This window comes from Psammomys obesus, unplaced genomic scaffold (genome assembly GCF_907164565.1).
Source record: "Psammomys obesus unplaced genomic scaffold, mPsaObe1.curated_primary_1811, whole genome shotgun sequence".
Taxonomy (NCBI): domain Eukaryota; kingdom Metazoa; phylum Chordata; class Mammalia; order Rodentia; family Muridae; genus Psammomys; species Psammomys obesus.
Genome location: NW_026587215.1, coordinates 1,210,625 through 1,229,459, shown reverse-complemented (window position 1 = coordinate 1,229,459; position 18,835 = coordinate 1,210,625). Strand labels below are relative to the sequence as shown.

Genomic DNA, 18,835 nt, shown 5'->3' with positions numbered 1-18,835 from the left:
CCACCACACTGAGCCTGCAGCAGCATTCAGAGGCCTGGCAGGCTGAGCCTAAGAGCAGAGATTCCCTCCCTCCCCTCTGGAAGTGCCCGATGCAAAACCGGGTCAGCAACGTGAGGAGGAGGCCAACACCTACAGTAATGGAGTAATGGAGCAGCAGTCGGGATGGTTGTGGGTGGGAAGACGAAGGACAAGGCCTTGGCAGCAGCAAACCAGCCCTTCTGGCCTTGCCTGAGGGTTGCCCCACAGCCTGGTCCAAGGTCCCCAGCTGAGAAGGCAGGGCAGGCTGCGGAGGGAGCGTGAATGCGCTGCGCCCCCTGGCGGCTGACCATCAGACTATCAGCTTGGGAACCAGAGACAGAAAGGGGGGCTCCCGTGGAACAGCAGCTTTCTAAAATGGGGTAAACTGGGACATGGACAGGGACCTAAGGCTGCGGAGCTGGGGACAAAGAGCTCTGTCAAACAAAACTTAGATGTTCTTCAGTGGTGACCCGCTTGAACTGAATCCTCTGCCCTTTCCTCCCAGGAACTCAAAACAGTTATGTTTTGACCTTAGGATGGGGTAGAGGAGACAAGGTGTCCACCAAGGTTAGTTGCGGAAAAGGTCCACAGGCCTGGCTCTCCACTGCCGTGCATAGCAGCACAGAACCCGGCTGTACCAGATGCTGGCCCCAGACACAGGATCCCAAATCAGTTTGGGGTAAGGGGGCACCTCATGTAGGGGACTGCCCCTCAGAGACCCAGCTCCTTAGGCCTGATTCTTCAGTTAGCCACAGGACTGGGCCTATCCAGAAAGAATAAAGCAAACCAAAGTGTCAAAGCCAATTTCCACATTGTTGTCTCTCCAGCCACAAGTACAGGCCTGTTTTCAACCAGGCTCTGCAAGTCAGAGCCTCTAGTCTGGGCTGACCAGAGGACCCCTATGTCACTGGCAGTAGAGGAACTCTGGCTCTGCTGCTCCCTGCCCAGAGCTTAGGACAGAGCTCCATGTAGCCGCCCCACCTCCACAAAGGCCTCCACACAGCGGTCAATGTCCTCCTCACTGTGCACTGCTGAGATCTGCACCCGGATCCTGGCCTTGTCCTTGGGGACCACAGGGTAGCTGAATCCGATGACAAAGATGCCTGGGAAGATAGCAGGGGTATACCAGAGGCAGAAGGGCTCGGGGCCGTGACATATAAGGGCCTACTGTCCCAAGGTCCATCCGCGGAGAACAAGGGAACGGCCAAGCTCATAGACATGGGATGGACTCGTAGCCTGGGGTTTGGTAAGTTTGGACAGATGGTTGATCTCAGAGAGATGGTGTGGGCATCAGGGGGCAGGACCTGGATCTAGGGAGGATCTGCGGTCCACAGGTGTTCTTTTCTCTGAAGACACTCTGCCCCCATCCTCTCACCTTTCTTTAACATGTCGTCTGCCATTTGAGACGACAACCGGGCATCACCTAGCATCACAGGGCAGATGGGGTGATTGGCTCCTGAGACAGTGAAGCCAGCAGCTTCCATCTTACTGCGGAACCTGGGGACAAGTATCACAGGAAGCTGAAGGCCATGAAGCCTAAGGAAGAGGGATCTCTGCCCCCCTGTAAGAGGAAGGAATAAAGACAGAAGTACAGGCCCAAAGAGCAGGTGGGGCACAGATGGGGTAGACAGAGGCAGGAAGGACAGAGGGAGATGGAGAAGTAGGAGTGACAAGAAAGGAGACCAAAGGAGGATGCTGTGGCAGAGGGGACTAGGAACAAAGAGAGGGAGGTGGCCAACAGGACGCAGAAAGCTTTGTGGCTGCCATCTCTCCCCTATCCTGATCCACCCCTGTGGAGACCGTACCGCCGGGTCTTGGCAGCCATTGACTGGACGATGGCATTGCTCTCCATGAGCAGGTCCAGGGCCTTAGAAGCACAGCCCACAACAGCAGGCGGCAGGCTGTTGGAGAAGAGGTAGGGCCGAGAGCGCTGCCGCAGCAGTGATATCAGAGGCTCAGGCCCTGTGGTGTAGCCCCCTGAAAGCAGAAAACAAGATGAGGAGGGGCCAGCCAGGGACCAGGAACTGCCCCAAAGCCCCCCTAGAATCTATACCATCCTTCTTTCCCCTTGCTCTCCCCACCTTCTCTACTGCTACAGGGCAGGCCCTGGACGGAGGGAAGGAGACCCCACCCATGGGATGTGGTGAGCACCTGATGCCCCACCCAGCGCCTTCCCCAGCGTGGAGTTGATGATGGTGACCTGGTCCATCACACCCAGCAGCTCATCTGTGCCCCTGCAAAGGAAGCAACCACTGCTGCCATTGGCCTCCTTATTTCCCATCCACCTCCAGAAGCCCCGACCAAGGCCTCAAAGGTTCCCACCGTCCAGTGGGCCCAAGAAAGCCGGTGGCGTGGCATTCATCCACAAAGACCAGGGCGCCATATTGAGCAGCGAGGCGGCAGATCTCTCGTAGAGGAGCGATGTCACCATCCATGGAGAAGGCTCCATCCGTGGCCACCAGGCGCAGCCGGTGCTTCTGTGGGACAGACGAAGGACCAAACCACCTGTTCTTCTATGGCTTTGAGGCTGTATCCTGAGCCTTGCCCATCCCTTCTAAGCTCAGCCACCTCAGCCCTATCACTGAGAAAGGCCTCAGGCCTCAAGAGGGTAAGCTGGAAGTGGGGAGAGGTCCTAGTCAATACCTGCTCAAAAGGTGCTTGATCTCAGGCAACATGGAACTATATAGAACACAGTCTTGGACATAAGGGATGAGGAAGTCTCTTCAGACTCTTTGTGATGAGGGAACCCCTCCAAGCCTGATTTCCTTGAATGGGGAAATAGGGGCCTTTCTCTGGAGGCCCACGGCCTCACCCCACCTGAGCTTCCTTCAGCTTAGCTTCTAGGTCAGCCATGTCCAGGTGGCGGTAACGGTACTTGTAGGCCTTGCACAGCCGGATGCCGTCGATGATGGAGGCATGGTTCAGCTCGTCTGACAGGACTGCATCCTCTGGGGTCAGCAGAGCCTATGGGGAGGAGTTCCTGTATAGCCAACCAGAAGTTCTCCTTCCCTCAAATCTCCCCACAAGGTGAAACTCTCCCTCTACTGGGAGCGCTAGGGCCAGGTGAAAACTTCAGGTCTGTACCAGGCCCCCATCCCTCCTGCGTTCCAGTTTACATAGGTTGCTCTGGGGCCCAGACGCGATGCCGAGCAGTCCCAGCTGCCCACCTCCAAGCTATCCACAGCCTCTACACACCTCAAATAGGCCGGTGTTGGCATCAAAACAGCTGGGATAGAGGATGGCGTCCTCGCGCTGATGAAAGTGAGCTATCTTCGCTTCTAGATTCTTATGGATGCTCTAAAGGATAGAGGCGGTTGAAGGTTAGTGCCTGGGGGCTTCATGGGACAAGTCCGAGAGGACAGAGGCTCAGATGGCCACCAACAGACCCAGTGCAGGAAGCCCATAGCCTCAGCCACACTCGTACTTTGGCACAGATGACTCTTGGAGACTTGGATTGTAGCAGTTGCGCCCATTGTGGAGGTTGGGTCCTGGCAGGTCTCAATTCCTAAGTGGACCTTTGTTTGGTTTCTTCACAACAAAGAGGATCACACCGAGTAAGCCTACGCTTATTTGGGGCTCTGCTTCTTAGATTTGGGAACTGTTTGGTCTGACTCAAGAGCTTTGTTAGAAAATAAATGTAAGGTCGGACATGATGGTGCACGCCTTTCATCTCAGCACTCCTGAGTCAGAGGCAGGCACATCTCTGAGTTCGAGGCCAGCCTGGTCTACAGAAGGGGTTCCAGGACAGCCAGAGCTACACAGAGAAACCCTGTCTCGAAACCCCCCAAAACAAACAAACAAACAAACATGTAGATGGATGGTGGTAGTATACGCCTTAATCCAAAACTCAGGAGATAAGCATGGTCTACAGAGTTCCAGAACAGAAACAAACAAACAAACAAACAACGTACTTGTTTGTTTGTTTGTTTTGATTTTTCAAGAGAGGCTGTCCTGGCTGTCCTGCAGCTTACCCTGTAGAACAGGCTGGCCTCTGCCCCCCCCCCGCCCCCTGCCCAGTGCTCTGTTTAAAATCTTTATGTGTTGGTGTATGCACATGTGTGGAAGCCAGAGGGCAGCTTTCGGCCATCAGTTCTCTCTCCTGCTGTGGCTTCTGGGATGGGACTCAGGTTAGCCAGCTGACCCAGCAAGTGCTTTTACCTGCTGAGCCATCTTGCTGCTACAAGAAAGGAGTGGGCAATAGGGAGTAAAGGCACCCTGGAGAAGGACTGCACTTACCCAGTGACGGGTCTAGCCTCTTAAGATGGCCATCAACTTCATGCTTATCAACTTTTATACCATTTCCAAAAACCAATTAATACTTATACTGTGGATCAGAGACCATTCAAGAGCAGTTTTACATGTATGAACTCTGCCATCTGTAGCAAGCCTTCCATTGTATGATCCCCACTATATAGATGAAGAGATTCAAGCAGAGAGGAAGGCCAGGCATAGTGGGCATAGTGGTACATGCTATTAATCTCAGTAACTGGGAGGCAGAGGCAGGTGGATCTCCATGAGTTTGAGGCCAGCCTGTTCTACAGACAGAGTTCCAGGACAGCCAGGGTTGTTGCACAGAGAAACCCTGTCTCGAAAAACCAAAACCAAAAGACACCGCCTACAGTGGTCCAGCCTGTGCAAGACATTCTGGACATGGAGCTGAGAGAAATAGTTCTAAACCCTCCATATCACCAGCTCTGCCTTCTGCCCCTTTCCTGAAGCATGGCAGGTGTTCTGTCCTACAGGTGGGGAAATGGGAGCTCAGAGGTCAAATTCCCGGTCTTCTCATAAGAGGCCTGCCACAGCCTGGCAGCACTGCAGCTCTGGGATTGACAGTGGGCCTTGCCCAGGGATTAGTTGAGCTGACTGAACCAGCCCTATTGAGAAGAGGCAGATAGCCAGAGCCAGCGCCCACCCAACTCCTGCTGTGTACCTGGGTCCCACAGATGAATCGAGTAGAACTGAGGCCAGCTCCAAACTCCTCCAGAGCCCGCAGACCTGCCTGGATCACTTCAGGGTGGCTGCTCAGGCCCAGGTAATTATTGGCACAGAAGTTGAGGATTCCTGAGAAGGAGAAAACCAACAACACAGCTTAGAAATGTAAGGGGGGGGCAGGAATCGGTGGCACGTGCCTTTAATCCCAGCACTGAGAAGCAGAGGCAGGTGGATTTCTGTGAGTTCAAGGCCAGCCTGGTTTACAGAGCAAGTTCCAGGACAGGCAACAGGCAGGGCTACACAGAGAAACCCTGTGTCAAACAAAACAAAACAAAACAAAACAAAACAAAACAAAACAAAGAAAAAAGAAATGGAAGGAAGGGATTTCAGGTATGGTGGTATACCTGTTAGTAATTAGGCAGCCTGCTTCTGGGTTGCCTAGCAATCTATGATGTCATCATGTATTGCCCGCCAGGTCTTTGTACCTGGCAGGCAAGGGGTTCAGTTGCTCCATAAAAGGACCAACCTGCCACTTTGTCTCTCTCTTGCCTTCTTGCTCTTGCACTCTCTTCCTCTCTCTTGCTCTCTCCCCTTTCTCTGTTGGGGTGTCCCCTCCCCCTATGATGTCTTGCTCTCTCTTTCTCTCTCTCTCTCTCTCTCCATCCAATAAACCACTTTCATATAATATCTGTTGAGCATCATTTCATTGATTGGTGCGTTGGCCGGGAAAGGCTCTCCTGGTAGCACCTGGTCTGGTCATGCCAGGACCCCTTTAAATGAACAAGGATGCCTGCAACAGATTTTTCTTAAAACTTACTCTCTCAACTGCCCTGCCCTGTCCATATGCACCTGGCCCTCTGCTCGCCTGTCCTTCTGCTCTTGGGCCCTCAGACTCAGTGTCCTGCCATGTGCTCCAAAATCCAGGACAAGGTGGACACCCATGCTGAGCCAAAATTGGCTTGGGGAAACTAAAACACTCATACCAGATGCTGATTCAGACTCAGACACAGCCTGCTTCTAAACTATTGCTGTTAGATAAGCAATTGCTGGGGACCCTGCACGCACACAGATGGCTTTAGATTGCTCCGATGCCTCAGGCCCCATGGGTGAGGTTTTAAATCTCCCGCCAAAGGCCTGCTGAAAGAGGCTTGCTTGCAGAGGAGGGTTTTCAGTTGCACAGACTTCCCATCAGCTGTGCCACACAAACCAGGCCAGGACAGCCATCCCACCACTGATCTTGCTGTGCCATCCTGGCTGCACACAGCACATGGAGACCGCCATGTTGGTTTTTAGGATAGAGAAGGCAGGCCACAGGTGCTCACACCTCTCTCCTCCACAAAACTCCAAGCCACGCGTTCTAAACACTGGCCTCTAAGGTCCTACTTCCCAGCTTTTAAAAAATACATATTTTAAAATGCTGTAAATTCTTATCTAATGATTTATATAATTTGTTCACTGGATTTACTTTTATAAGACTTCCTTAAACTGTTTATTTTATCTCCTTTTAGACTAAAAACAACAAGTCTCATTTTACATGGGTATGGATTTTTTATATAAATTTAAAAGTTATATTTTTATAATATGCTATATATATGAATCGATCCTGGTTCAAATTAATTTTTATATTATGCTAAGATTTCAAGGTTATAAAAGTCCATTCAAATTAAAGCTAATTAAAAATGTATATCTAACTGCCTATGTCTCTGTCAATTCCTGAATTAATAAATAAATGCTATTTCTCCCCCCATGAGCTGCCTGTGATCTGATTCACCACTAGGCTTTCTGGCTAATAGGTTTGGTATAATAAATTCAAACGTAATTTTAAAATTGCTTTATATGTTCTGTATTGTTGGTTTTTATAACTCATAACTCAGGGATTACTATGCACAAGTTTTTACCAATACTCTCAGTTAAGATCCATTATTTTAGAGGCATTTATTTATTTATGTTAAAACGTGGTCATCTTCTCTATCAAAAGGGTTAAAATATGCGTTGTCTTCTTTTCTAAAAATGGTAACATTATTAATCTATTATACACCATAAACTTTTATAAACTATGGACTTTTTATATACTAAATCATACAGGAATCTGTCATGCTTTTACTTTAGTGGACTATGTTTATGACTTTTAAGGCTCCAACTTAACAGGAATAAAACCTAAAGTCCTAATATTTACTGGTTAGCAAATGCAAAGTTCATAATCAGTCCTCTTATATATGATCAAGTCCTTTAACATGTTCAAAAATATATTTATAGTCCTACAGATGCTAACATGGTCTCACTGCTATCTTAATTAAACAGCTGAGGATGGTCCCTGAGTCACCATACAGGAGTTGGTAAAAATAATAACAGAGGAATCTTCTCAATTGTCTCATCTACAGCAAAAACTATGCTTCCGACCTTGGCTGCTGTTCTGAGGCTGTCGGCATTCCCCCACAAAAAAAACATGAGGTCTTTGGTACCCCATCCCGCCCGGGTATAGCCAAAAGTCAACTCTGCCAGGTGACTATTTCAAATGTAGCCAGGAAGGACACTGGTCGCACAGCTGCCTCAACAAGCCATGACTGTCTGCTGGAAACTGGCTTCTGGAAGTCCAAACTCCCGTGCATTTTGTCCTCTGCGTCCAGCCATGGAGGCTCAACTGGCACAAGAGCCACAGAAACGTCCAGTCTTCGAGCTCCTTGGCCTGGCGGAGGACAAAGGGCTCCTAGATTCAGCGACCTCCACCACCCTCACGCAGCCCAGGGTAATGTTGCAGGTCTGTTTTAACCCCACACATGTGTCCCAAGGTCATATTGCCAACTTTTGTCTTGGGAGGCTTCAGATGCCTTCTCAGTCCTTTTCATATGCAGGAGGCCAGGCCTTAAGCCTTCTAGAGTGTTAGTGTCAGGTCTAGACACAACATGCCTTGTTGCCAGGCTCAAAAAATAGGCCTCAGATGTAACCTTTTACCATCCCTTTAGCTAAAGGACAATAAATGTTCATAGCAATCTCACCTGTTTCTAATTGGTAAATAACTAGATACAAAGGCTGAAGGAAAATGTTGTTTGAGGGTCGAAGAAAGTGTTTTAAGGTTGGTAAATGCAAATTATAAAGGGTGCAAAGTCTAAGATGATTTAAGTTATCCTAAATAGGTAAAAATGCTTAATATTTCCTCCTGTTGCTATGCTACTGTTACACTGACTGTCCAGAGCTTCGACCTTTATCAATAGAGCTCTGATTTATTAATCTAACTCTAATTAAAAAATTCCACTCTACCACCCACTATCATGGTCCCAAGCTCAAGATTTTAAATATCTTTTGGGTTGTCTTTTAAGTCTAGACTTAAAAATTGTTTCTTATTGTGCCAGACTTATGTGCATACAGTCCCTTCTGGATAGAGAGGAAAAAGCCTCTCTTCCTTGATGTGTAACCATACTAAAGGGTAAGATCAAATGAGCTTTTGTCCCTTCTGCCTTTTCCGAGCTCACCTTAAAGAATGTTTATGCTGTTAACACAAAGGAGGATGTCTACCGCCTTCTCTACAATGTATCTTTCAGTGCAGATTACAATGGTGATGCTCACGAGTCTAAAGTTTTATCTCCTTTGTAAAACTTGTATTCTTGTAAGCTGCAGGAAATCCACCTGAGTCCACCTCTCAGGTCAACTGGGCTCCACTTAAGTATTAACACCTCTTGCCTATCTCAGAGGGTGGAATTCCTCCCCATTCCCTGGTTTGGGGACTTCCCTTTTCTGGCTACTCATTTGCTACATTCTTACATCCAACACCAGCTGATTGGTGAGTCTTCCCTTCTGGTTGGTATCAATTCCTGGCTACTGATTGCTCCATTCCTTCACCCAGCACCAGTCAATTGGTGAGTCTTCACTTCTGGTTGGCACAAACGCTTCCTACCACTCGCCAACCTACATTCAAATCCTTCATCTAGGACCTTCTTCTCCCTTGGTAAGATTTTCCCTCTACTGGCACAGTTTATTTCCCTCCTCCTCTCGCTCATCTACGAAATCCAAGCTAGGTAAACCATGTCTGCTATGGGTAGCTGTGCCCTTGGTCTCTAGCCAACTGCTGTTGGAACAGATTGTACATACTAATTTACTGAGTCAAACCTTACTCTTGGAAGGTCTTGACAGGTCGATGACTCCTACCTGCCCAATGGAAAATAGTCGATTTGTCCATTCCTCCAGATTCTCCTCTGGGAAGTCTTCTGGAGAATTTCAGATTTCTATATCTAGTGCCTGCTTTAAGGGCCCCTAAGCTTATACACCTCTGTAACAAAAATTGGCCTCAATTTCCTTAGATGACAGATCCAAAGCAAAACTTTTTTTTTTTTTTAAGATTTATTTATTATGTATACACATGCACACCAGAAGAGGACACCAGATCTCATTATAGATGGTTGTGAGCCACCATGTGGTTGCTGGAAATTGAACTCAGGACCTTTGGAAGAGCAGCCAGTGCTCTTAACCTCTGAGCCATCTCTCCAGCCCCAAAACCTTTTTAATTACTGCCAGTGATTGGATAAATGGAGGTTCCCTCAGGTAAATGGAGGTTCCCATGTTCAGGTCTCTTTGATCCACACCTTCCACCTCTGTTTGCTCTCGCAAAAGTTTTAAATGTACACCTAAAGAAAATTTCTCCATAACTTACTTAACTTTGTCTTCTGCCTATATATATGTTCCACTATCCTGCCAGACCCAGGTGTTTCCTACATCCATGATATTGCCAAAGCAGCTACCACAGGTGTTCCAATCTGACCTCACAGACTTCCATCAAGCTGGGCCTGCACTTTCCCTCCCAGCCATGGACGTTCTCACAGACCCTGGACAGCATCAAAGCAGCCTGTTTGTTCTTCCTGGACTTGGCCAGCATTTCAGCCTTTTGACCTCCCTACAGCGCCTCCAGTGTCAGCAGGAAGTAGCCAGAAGAGAATCTCTGTCCGTTATTCACTGATTATTAACAAAAGGCTGGAATGGTGTGCTTCAGGCCCGGGACAAGTAGTTCTGGGTTCTCCCAGCATTCCTCAGTCCCTACCTGCTGCTGTGTGTGGCTGGCAACTCTCTACTGGCAACCCTCTACCCTGAACTTTCCAAGGCAGGGGCTTCCCCTCCTCCTCTTGACCATGTAATCTGGACATTTTGTTGATAGTACTTTTTTTTTTCTCTCTCTCACCCCCTTGCATGGCAACCAAGAGCTGCTTCCAATGAACCTACATGTATATACTTTAATTTTCCTTACATGAGAAGCAGCCCAAGCTCCTCATTTTTTAATTATAGAAAAAGGGAGGAATGTTAATATTTAGGCAGCCTGCTCCTGGGTTGCCTAGAAACCTATGATGTTTCAGGTCTTCGTTCCTGACAGGTGAGGTTCAGTTGCTCCATAAAAGGACCAACCTGCCGCTTTGTCTCACTTGCCTTCTCGCTCTTGCACTCTCTTCCTCTCCCCCCTTTCTCTGTTGGGGGCACCCCTGCCCCTCCTTCATCATGTCTCGCTCTCTCCCCTCTCTTTCTCCATCCAATAAACTTCTTTTATATAATAAACCTCTTTCATATAATATCTGTTGTGCATCATCATTTCAGCACCCCTTTAATCCTAGCACATGGGAGCCAGAGGCAGGCAGATCTCTGAGTTTTGAGGCCAGCCTGGCCTACAGAACAAGTTCAAAAAAGAAAGAAAGCAAAAGAAAAGAAAGAATGAAAGAAGAGCAAGGGAAGGCCTGCAAAGACGGTAGTGCTAGGCCGCGGGATTGGGGCCAGAGGAAGTCAACTTGGATTTGCCCTTGAGAGGCAACAGCTGCACAGAGGATCCATTTTAGGCAGTGGCCAGAGAGCTTTGACTCCACTGCCACGGTGCAGGAGGGTCCCTCTCTGCTTTGTAACTTGAAGGGTGAGAAGCTTAAAACCTGGCTTTGAGTAGGAGTATTCATCTAAAGGGATCCCAGAACCTTCCTCACAGGTTCTGCAGCTCCAAGGCCTTCACCATCTTGATTTTGCTTTAAGAACTGTGAAAGAAGACTAGGTCCTCCAGCTCCAATGCTCACCCATCTGCTCCCCAGAGTTGCATCTCCAGAGGGGTGTGTCAGAGACCTCAGTTAGCAATCTTAAAAAGCTAATACGGCTGGCCCAAGGAAACTGAGGAAGGGTCAGCTCATGACCTGGGACAGACACCCTTTGCGGCCTGGGCAAGCACTCTGCCACTAAACCACACCCTCAATCTGTTGATTATGTCTCTCGGAAATCACTTGAGGGGACCTGTTTCTTCTGGCTGGAGGTTCTATTAGGAGACAAGAGATTCATTCTACTGTCCTCTTTAAGTGTAGAGACACGGGGACTTAATCCCCTTGCTTGCTTGAACTTTAGTCTCTTTGAAACGGGCCTTCCACTCCAATATCTGTGACACTGGAGCTGGCCAGTGGGAGGGTCTAGGGAAATCTAGTTGCATTTCAGGTTTTTTTTTTTTGTTTGTTTGTTTTTTTAAGGTTTTCCTAGAACTCTGTAGACCAGTTCGAAATCGAACTCACAAAGATTTGCCAGCCTCTGAGAGCTAGGAATAAAGGCATGCTTCCTTTCTATAAGAAATTATCTCTAGGGCTGGAGAGATGGCTCAAAGGCTAAGAGCACTGGCTGCTCTTCCAGAGGTCCTGGGTTCAATTCCCAGCAATCACATGGTGGCTCACAACCATCTATAATAAGATCTGGTGTCCTCTTCTGCCCTGCAGATGTATTTGCAGACAGAACATTGTGTACATAATAAATAAATAAAATATTATATAAAAAAAATCTCTAAAACCAGGCATGGTGGTGTACACCTTTAATCTCAGCAGTTTGGATGCAGAGGCAGGCGTATGTTCGAGGCCAGCCTGCTCTACAGAGTGGATTCAGGACAGCCAGGACTACACAGAGAGAAACTCTGTCTCGAAAAACCAATGGGGGGAAATTGCTCTCTCTTGCAAACAGACGTCATCAGGAATAAAGGTGTAGCAGAGACTTCACACACAGGTGCTCAGGGAATGAGGGTTTCTCCTGATCACTCCTCCTGGGAGCAGGGTGTAGGAGGCCTATGCAGCTGGATCTCTCTCTCTTTTTCTCACAGGGTTGAGTCTCGTTGCAGCCCAGCCCTCGGCACCCAAAATGTGCTGACAGGTAAATCACCTCCTTCCGTCCAAACAGGTTTAAACAGGTGGAGTTAACACTAGGAGGCCATAGTGTGCCCGGAACAGACTAGAACAGAACAACAGCTACTCGAGCGAGCACGTGGCTCCCTCACACCCACCCTGGGGCCTCCATTCACATGCAGGCCCTAGAAGGGCTCTTGGCCACCTGGCCAGGTACAAGGACTCCCAGGAGGGCAAATTACCTCCGGAGATTCCGTCCACGCGGATGCAAGGTCCCTGGCGGGATGTGATCACCCGCTCACTCTTCCAGGTGCCGGCGCCTCGGATCGCTTCCAGCTCGTGGTCCAGGATGCCGCGCAGCTGCGCCAGCGCTGAGTGCGCGCGGCGGCCGGGGGACAACGCTGCCCGCCACAAGCTGGGGGCCCACATCGCGCCCAGAGTGAAGTGCGCCTGCCAACCGGCTGCCCAGCGCTCCCCGTCACGTGGCGTGGGCAGGGCCCCAGCAGCCAATCAGAGCAACAGGAGCTCACTTTAAGAGGCTGGTGGGTCCCACCCGCAGGCGGAGCCAGACGGCGTCTGCGGGCGAAGAAAGTGAATTGATTTCTAAGTGGAGACCCGGAGGTGCGCGCTGGGGAAACGCAGTAGGCGGAGAAAACGACTTCAGGACCTCCGGTCTCCCGACCCTGCCTGCACACCCACCTCTCCCACCTCTGTGCCTAGACGACGCGCATCACTCTCCAAAGCTTCCCTATTCTCCGGTGCGAACGTGGCGCCAACTCTCCCTACATTGCCCGTCCGATTGCTCCTCACTCTCTTCCAGTTGAGGAAAAAAACGCACCACTCATTTTTTTTTTCCTTTTCCAGTTTTATTTTAAAGTTTTAAAATTACAACCACAGCAAAATTTTCCCGGCACTGAGAACACGTGTTTAAAAGGGGGAGGGGTGCTCGAGTTTCCTATTTTTATTAAAATAAGAGAAAGACAACTGTACAGGTTTTTTCTCCCAGCTCCCGAAGTGAGACTAAAGTCTAGTCGTAGGTACGGATATCTATACACATGCGCATGATCTGGCTCTCTAAAGCTACATAGCAGATTCAAACCAACTGCGGTATGTCCCAGTCCACGCTCTGCCTCTCCCCCTCCTCGGCTCCTTAGAAAAGCCTCAGAAAGTAAAAGAGGTTGGGGCTTTAAGTGGCAGCTCCCAGAACTGAAGCGGCACCAAGCAAAGCCACATCTTATACAGGACAGGGCGGGGGGGCGGAGAACAAAGTCCTCCGAGGACACAATTTATCAATCGTGTGGAAAAAACCCAAGTTTCCATAGGCACACTGAGGCACTTGGCTGACTCCCCGCCCCTCCCCCTAAATCCACTCCCATTTAACCAGAGACTGCTGAAAAGACCTTCCCCAATGGCTAGATCCTGGGTGTGAGAAGCTAGCTTCTCTAACCAGCTGTCACTTGGACCCTTTTCCCCTTCTAGACAATGGGGAGGAACTCGGGCAGAAGACAAAAACAAAAAAACAGGTCCAACTGCTCACCCTTGGTGGGGCAGCCCCACGAGTCTCTCTCCTTCCCTCCCTCCTTGGCCAGCTAGCTGGGGTATCACCGGCTCCCCACCAAAGGTTTTCAAAACTCCCAAGGGATGAGCAACTTAAGAAAGCCTTAAAAGACAAACCTTAGTCCCTGGGTCCCCTCACCTAGCTAGAACTTTGCCAGTTCCATTTACCTTCATAGTGAACAAACCACCCAACAAAACAAACCCCCCCCCCCCATCCCAAACGCCGTAAGGTTATCATCAAATCAAGAAAAAAAGTACAACTTCACTACAAAGACCAGGTCTGTTTGCTGTCTTTGCACAATGGGTTAAGGAAAATGGACTCGTTCCACAATGTCTGTCTGAGGAATCCAAACTGTCCTTTTTATATAAAGTCAGAAGAGAATGGGCAAAGGGTTGCAGATAAGATCAAGAGAGAAATGTATTTACAGAAAATGGGAGGGAGGAAGGAGTGTCCACAAGCACAGCCTTCCCCGTCACTTCTTCTTGCTGGCTCTCTTGGCACTGGACCTGGCTTTGGGCTTCACGGGTTTGGCCTTCTTGGGTTTGGATGCCTTGACTGGCTTGGCTTTGACAATCTTGGGCTTTTTGGCTTTTTTGGGCGTGGCAGCCGGCTTCTTCTTGGCCTTCTTGACCGGGGTGGCTTTGGGCTTCTTGCTTGGGGCTTTGGAGGCAGCCTTCTTGGGCTTGGCTGCCTTCTTTGGGGTGGCCACTTTCTTGACTTCCTTCTTGGTCTTCTTGAAAGCCACCGACCGCTTGGGCTCATCGCCCTTGGCCAGCCTGAAGGAGCCCGAGGCGCCCACGCCTTTGGTTTGCTTGAGGACCCCAGTGGTCACCAGGCGCTTGATGGACAACTTGATCTGGGAGTCGGCGTTCTCACCCACCTTGTAGTGGCTCTTGATGTACTTTTGGATGGACTGGCGCGAGGAGCCGGCGCGGTTCTTCTCTGCCTGGATGGCAGCCACGATCATGTCCGAATACTTGGGGTGGTCCGTGGACTTCTTGGCGGCCTTGGCCCGCTTGGGCTTCGCCGCCGGGGTGGACGTGGAGTTCTCGGTCATGGTGGCCGGCCTGCTCCCGCTGCTCAAGGAGCCTTCCGAAGGGCCAGCCCTCGCCGGTGGCTGGACTGAACCCGCCTTGGGATGGGCTCTCCCGCTCGACTAGCAGGCCGGGCGAAAAGTGCGGCCGCCGGGGACGCGGGCGACGCGTGGCTCCTGTCCTCCCCGGCGCGGGTCGCGGGCAGCTCTGCGTGGCCTGGCCCCCACCGTCCTGTCGCTAGTCCGGCGCCCGGCGCTGCCTCCGCCTCCTCCGCCTCCTCGGCCTCCCCTTTCCCAGCTCTGCGTCTGGCGCTCGGGCGGCGCATCCGGGTATTTAGCGGCGGCGGGCGGACCGCGGTGAGGACTGGGCTGCTGGCTGCCTGCTCCCGGCCCGGAATGGCGCCGCGCCGCCGCCATCTGTGTTTCTTCCGCCGAGCAAACGCCACCTTTCCCGGCGGCCCGGGCCCTCCCGCCGCCCGCTGTCTCTCGGGGTCCCTGCCCGGCTCCCTAGGCTTCCAGGCTGGGGACTCCGGCGCCCCGGCTACCGCCCCCCGCGCCCTCCACGAGCCCCAAACGGCGCCGAGGAGCGCTGGGGCGCCGGCACATTTCCCCTTTGCGGGGGGCTGGCTCTGCGGGGCCTGGGACTCCCGGGGCTTGAGACCCCCCGTAGGAAAGCTCCCTCCCGGGACTACCAGGGACCCCACTCCCGGCTGGCTGCGGGGTCCCCCGACTTGGAGGAGCGGCGCGGAAGCGGCCCCAACTAACACACGCGGCCCCGAGCTGGGCGACTCCCAGCCGGGCCGAGTCGGGACAAGGGGGGAGGGGTCGCCTCCCCGGGGTCCCGTCACCTCTCGGGGGTCACCCGGCCACGGCCCCCCTGACACCCTCACTCTCCCTCCGTCCGCGGGGCCCCCAGGGAAACTTTCCCTGCAAGAGTTGGAAGGGCACTTGCAAACTTTGTCCCTTCCCCCTCTGGAGTCGCCTCTCCCCCTCGACGCGCCCCCAGACCTTGGCGGGGAGATTCCTCCCTGAGCCCGAGCCCCCAAGGCTGCCTGGGACCCCTGGGAGATGGGGACGGGCCCCCAGGGTGCCCTGGTCTCCTCAATGACATCTTGCAGATACCGGAATATAACAGATCGTCTACGTGCCTTCTTTGGCTGGGGAGTTTGGGGCGTCTGGGAAGCAGGACCCCAAGGCCCAGACTGGGGGTGGAGGTCTCCTCTCCCGCTGGCCCTCTCAGGGTGGGGTGTGCCTTGATGGGGTGCAGTCCACCTCACAGGCGCTGTCCCATAGGCTCTGACCAGACTGTCCTGGGGACCCCTGGGCTGAGCAGGGGCTCCGCGTACTTCAGAGACTTGGAAAGTCGGGACGCAGAGGGAGACCCCCCCGCCCCCGGGAGGGAGTCCTCGTTTCTCTGGTCGTGCCTTGGTGTCAGGACGTATGCAGTCCTGATGTACCCAGGACTACGGGGAGCGGTGGTCGGAACCACAGCCATTTTGCTGGGAAGATGCCACGTCTTTGTTAAAATGTGTCCATCCTTTCCCGCCCTGCTTGGCACAAATCCCTGACCTGAAAGAGGGGCGCCATCGCCTGTAGTCCGACCTGGGGCTGTTGGGAGTCCTAGAGACTCTAGAGGCTCAGAGATCTGCGGAATAAACCCCCCAGAGAGCCCAGGGCCTCTTGTCTGCAGCTGACCTACCCACAGTGCCAGGTCCTCTGGGCAGTGGCCCTGGAGTAGGGTTCTGGTGGTCTTGACTACTCGGGTTCGGTTCTTGGACCCGGTGGTTTTATTCCCTTAGCAAAAGGGCACGTAGTTGTTTAATTAAACAATAACCAGAGAGTTGCTGATCAAGAATGAACTAACCTTTGCTAAGGCCTGGCTGGCACTGGCTGTCACAGGGGAAGGAACAGCTTAAGACGGTGGATCTTTGAATTTGGGGGAGGTGTTGGGAGAAGGCTACCGGGCATGGGAGCCCCTGGGACCAAGTTAGTGTCCCCCCAAGCACATCATAAATTAATCCAAATGATTGGGGGGTGGGTTCCAAGACCGGGTCCCTTCATGACTTATTTAAGTGAAGGGACTGCAGTCAAGGGACAGGTTAGTTCTTAATTTGGAAACACTAGTAAGCAGGTTCGTCTGGGTTAATTTGAAAACCGATTCTCTGGGTTTCCACTAAGATCTTTATGGAGAAGGAATCCAAATGCCTTACCTTCTCCACTCTAGCGCCCTCCCCACGCTGCTCCCGGGTCCACGAACCTCTTCGAATACAAACTGATTGAATTGGGTAACAGGATGCTGAATTTTTAAAATTCTCAGAACCCAGCACAGCTCGCAAGGAGCTCCCCACCACTTCCTTGAGCCTCTGCCTGGGAGGGAATATTTTATGACCACATTTACCTGGGGGCTTGGAAAGAGAGGCGGCTCCCCCGTACCCCAGATCTTCATTTCGTCTTTGCAGCTCTAACCTCTTTACCCTCTAACACCTACTACCCTCCATCCCAAAACAGCCCATGTTCTCCTGAAGACAGAATTGGGGGAGCGGCAGCCTTGGGTTGAGATGGGACGAGAGGTGCACCTCTCTGCGGGGGGCGGAGGCACCTCCCGCTGAGACATGAGATTAGCAGCTCCGCCTCCTCCCCACCTTTTAGAGAGTTAGGAGAAGAAAAGGGGTTTTCTGGGAGATGCCAAGTGGGGCAAGATGCGGGGCTGCTCCCCGCCCGGGCTGGCAATGCTGAGGCACGCTGCAGGACCAGGAGGCCCCGTGACTCCTGCCTGCCCACACAATCCCTGGCAGGTGGCTCTCTGCTGCCGGCTTCCCACCCTCCCCTCCCCCCCCCCCCCCCCCCCCCCCCAGACCCGAACCGCTCCGGATTTAGCCGTGAGGCTCTTTAAAAGCAGAGCGGCCGCGCTGTGGGCAACCTTCCTGGGAAATGTAGTCTCTGTGTGGAGTCTCCTCCTATCCGGGCTGTTTCTCTGCAAGCCGAAAAGGGCTTTGCTGCCTCGGGTTAGTGGGACAGAGAAATGGAACCCTGCTTGGAACAGCTTGTCAATCGCTTTAGAGTGGGAACCACGTTCTTACGTGGGGGGAGGGGGCTCCTGATCCCTTGACTGTAACACCTGCAGGTTACACGCAGGGGTCCTGGAAGGTTCGGCGACTCTACAAGGGTAGCGGACTCTCTAGCCACTGCCCTTTCCTTCCATCTCAGGTAAGACCCCCGGCTCGTTCTGAGCTCAAGACTCCTGACGTGTTCAGTATGCGTCAGGGACTGAGAATAAGCCACGAGCAGAAAAGAGAAGCCTGCCTGTGAGGGCCGACACTGTAGTGGAAAATAGAAGCACACAGGCATAATGACGCCTACCTGTAAATCCCAGCACAGGGGAGGTTGAGGCAAGGAAGACTGTGGACAGTTTGAGGCCAACCTGGGCTTCATAGAGCCTGTTCTCAAAAAAAAAAAAAAAAAAAAAAAAAGACAATGTAATGCTTGTTGGAAAGTGATGACAGACAACTGGAGGTTCTCGGAGAGACCCGGTGTTGGGCAGCTCAGGTCCTCAGTAGGGACTCCAGCTCTGTTCAGAAGCTGTACGGGGGCAGGGAAGATGGCTCAGTGGTTAAGAGGACTTGCCAATCCCCTGGAAGACCCGAGTTCGGGTCCCAGCACCCATGACAGGAGGCTCACAGCCTGCTCCACCAGTTCCAGGGGATCCAGTTCCCTTTTCTGGTCTCCTCGCTGCACACCCTCACAGGGACACATATCTGTGAAGAAAAATAAAAGGAGCCAACCCTGGGCGGGTGAGATGGCGCAGTAGATAAAGGTGCTTGTGGCCAAACCTAAGGACCTGAGTTCAATCACCCAGACCCACATAGCGGATCGGAAGAAGAGAATCGCCTTCCAGATGTTTTCCTCTGACCCCAGCAGATGGCTTGTGACAAGTGTATGAGTGTGCGCGCACACACACAATACGTGTAAATTTTTTTTCTTTGTGTAGCTTTGGCTGTCCTGGTTTGACCTCAAACTTTGTAAACCAGGTTGGCCTCAAACTCACAGAGATCCACCTTCCTCTGCCTCCCAGATTGCTGAGATTACAGGTGTGTGCCACCATACTGGGCTGTAATAACTTCTTCTTTCTTTCTTTCTTTCTTTCTTTCTTTCTTTCTTTCTTTCTTTCTTTCTTTCTTTCTTTCT

The 18,835-nt window shown here is 51.7% G+C and overlaps 2 protein-coding genes across 2 annotated transcripts; both read right to left on the bottom strand.

Moving 5' to 3' along the window:
* Positions 1 to 812: 812 nt before the first annotated feature.
* On the bottom strand, positions 813 to 16,428 carry Gcat (glycine C-acetyltransferase). The gene is made up of 10 exons (XM_055602996.1): positions 16,350 to 16,428; positions 12,302 to 12,635; positions 4,949 to 5,079; positions 3,214 to 3,315; positions 2,836 to 2,982; positions 2,341 to 2,495; positions 2,170 to 2,252; positions 1,824 to 1,995; positions 1,394 to 1,515; positions 813 to 1,121 (listed from the first exon to the last, which is right to left on the bottom strand). Exons 2-10 carry the CDS (start codon positions 12,486 to 12,488, stop codon positions 970 to 972), a joined length of 1,251 nt encoding a protein of 416 aa, XP_055458971.1. The 5' UTR covers positions 12,489 to 12,635; positions 16,350 to 16,428; the 3' UTR covers positions 813 to 969.
* LOC129673274 (histone H1.0) lies at positions 13,006 to 14,682 on the bottom strand. Its single transcript, XM_055602998.1, has one exon. It carries the CDS (start codon positions 14,672 to 14,674, stop codon positions 14,090 to 14,092), a length of 585 nt encoding a protein of 194 aa, XP_055458973.1. The 5' UTR covers positions 14,675 to 14,682; the 3' UTR covers positions 13,006 to 14,089.
* Positions 16,429 to 18,835: the final 2,407 nt, after the last annotated feature.

Coding starts and splice junctions, on each gene's coding strand:
- LOC129673274 (XM_055602998.1), bottom strand. CDS start 14,674: ATGACCGAGAACTCCACGTCCACCCCGGCGGCGAAGCCCAAGCGGGCC.
- Gcat (XM_055602996.1), bottom strand. CDS start 12,488: ATGTGGGCCCCCAGCTTGTGGCGGGCAGCGTTGTCCCCCGGCCGCCGC. Junction 5,080..12,301: donor CGTGGACGGAATCTCCGGAG/GTAATTTGCCCT, acceptor TCTCCTTCTCAG/GAATCCTCAACTTCTGTGCC. Junction 1,996..2,169: donor GGCGCTGGGTGGGGCATCAG/GTGCTCACCACA, acceptor TTCTGCTTTCAG/GGGGCTACACCACAGGGCCT.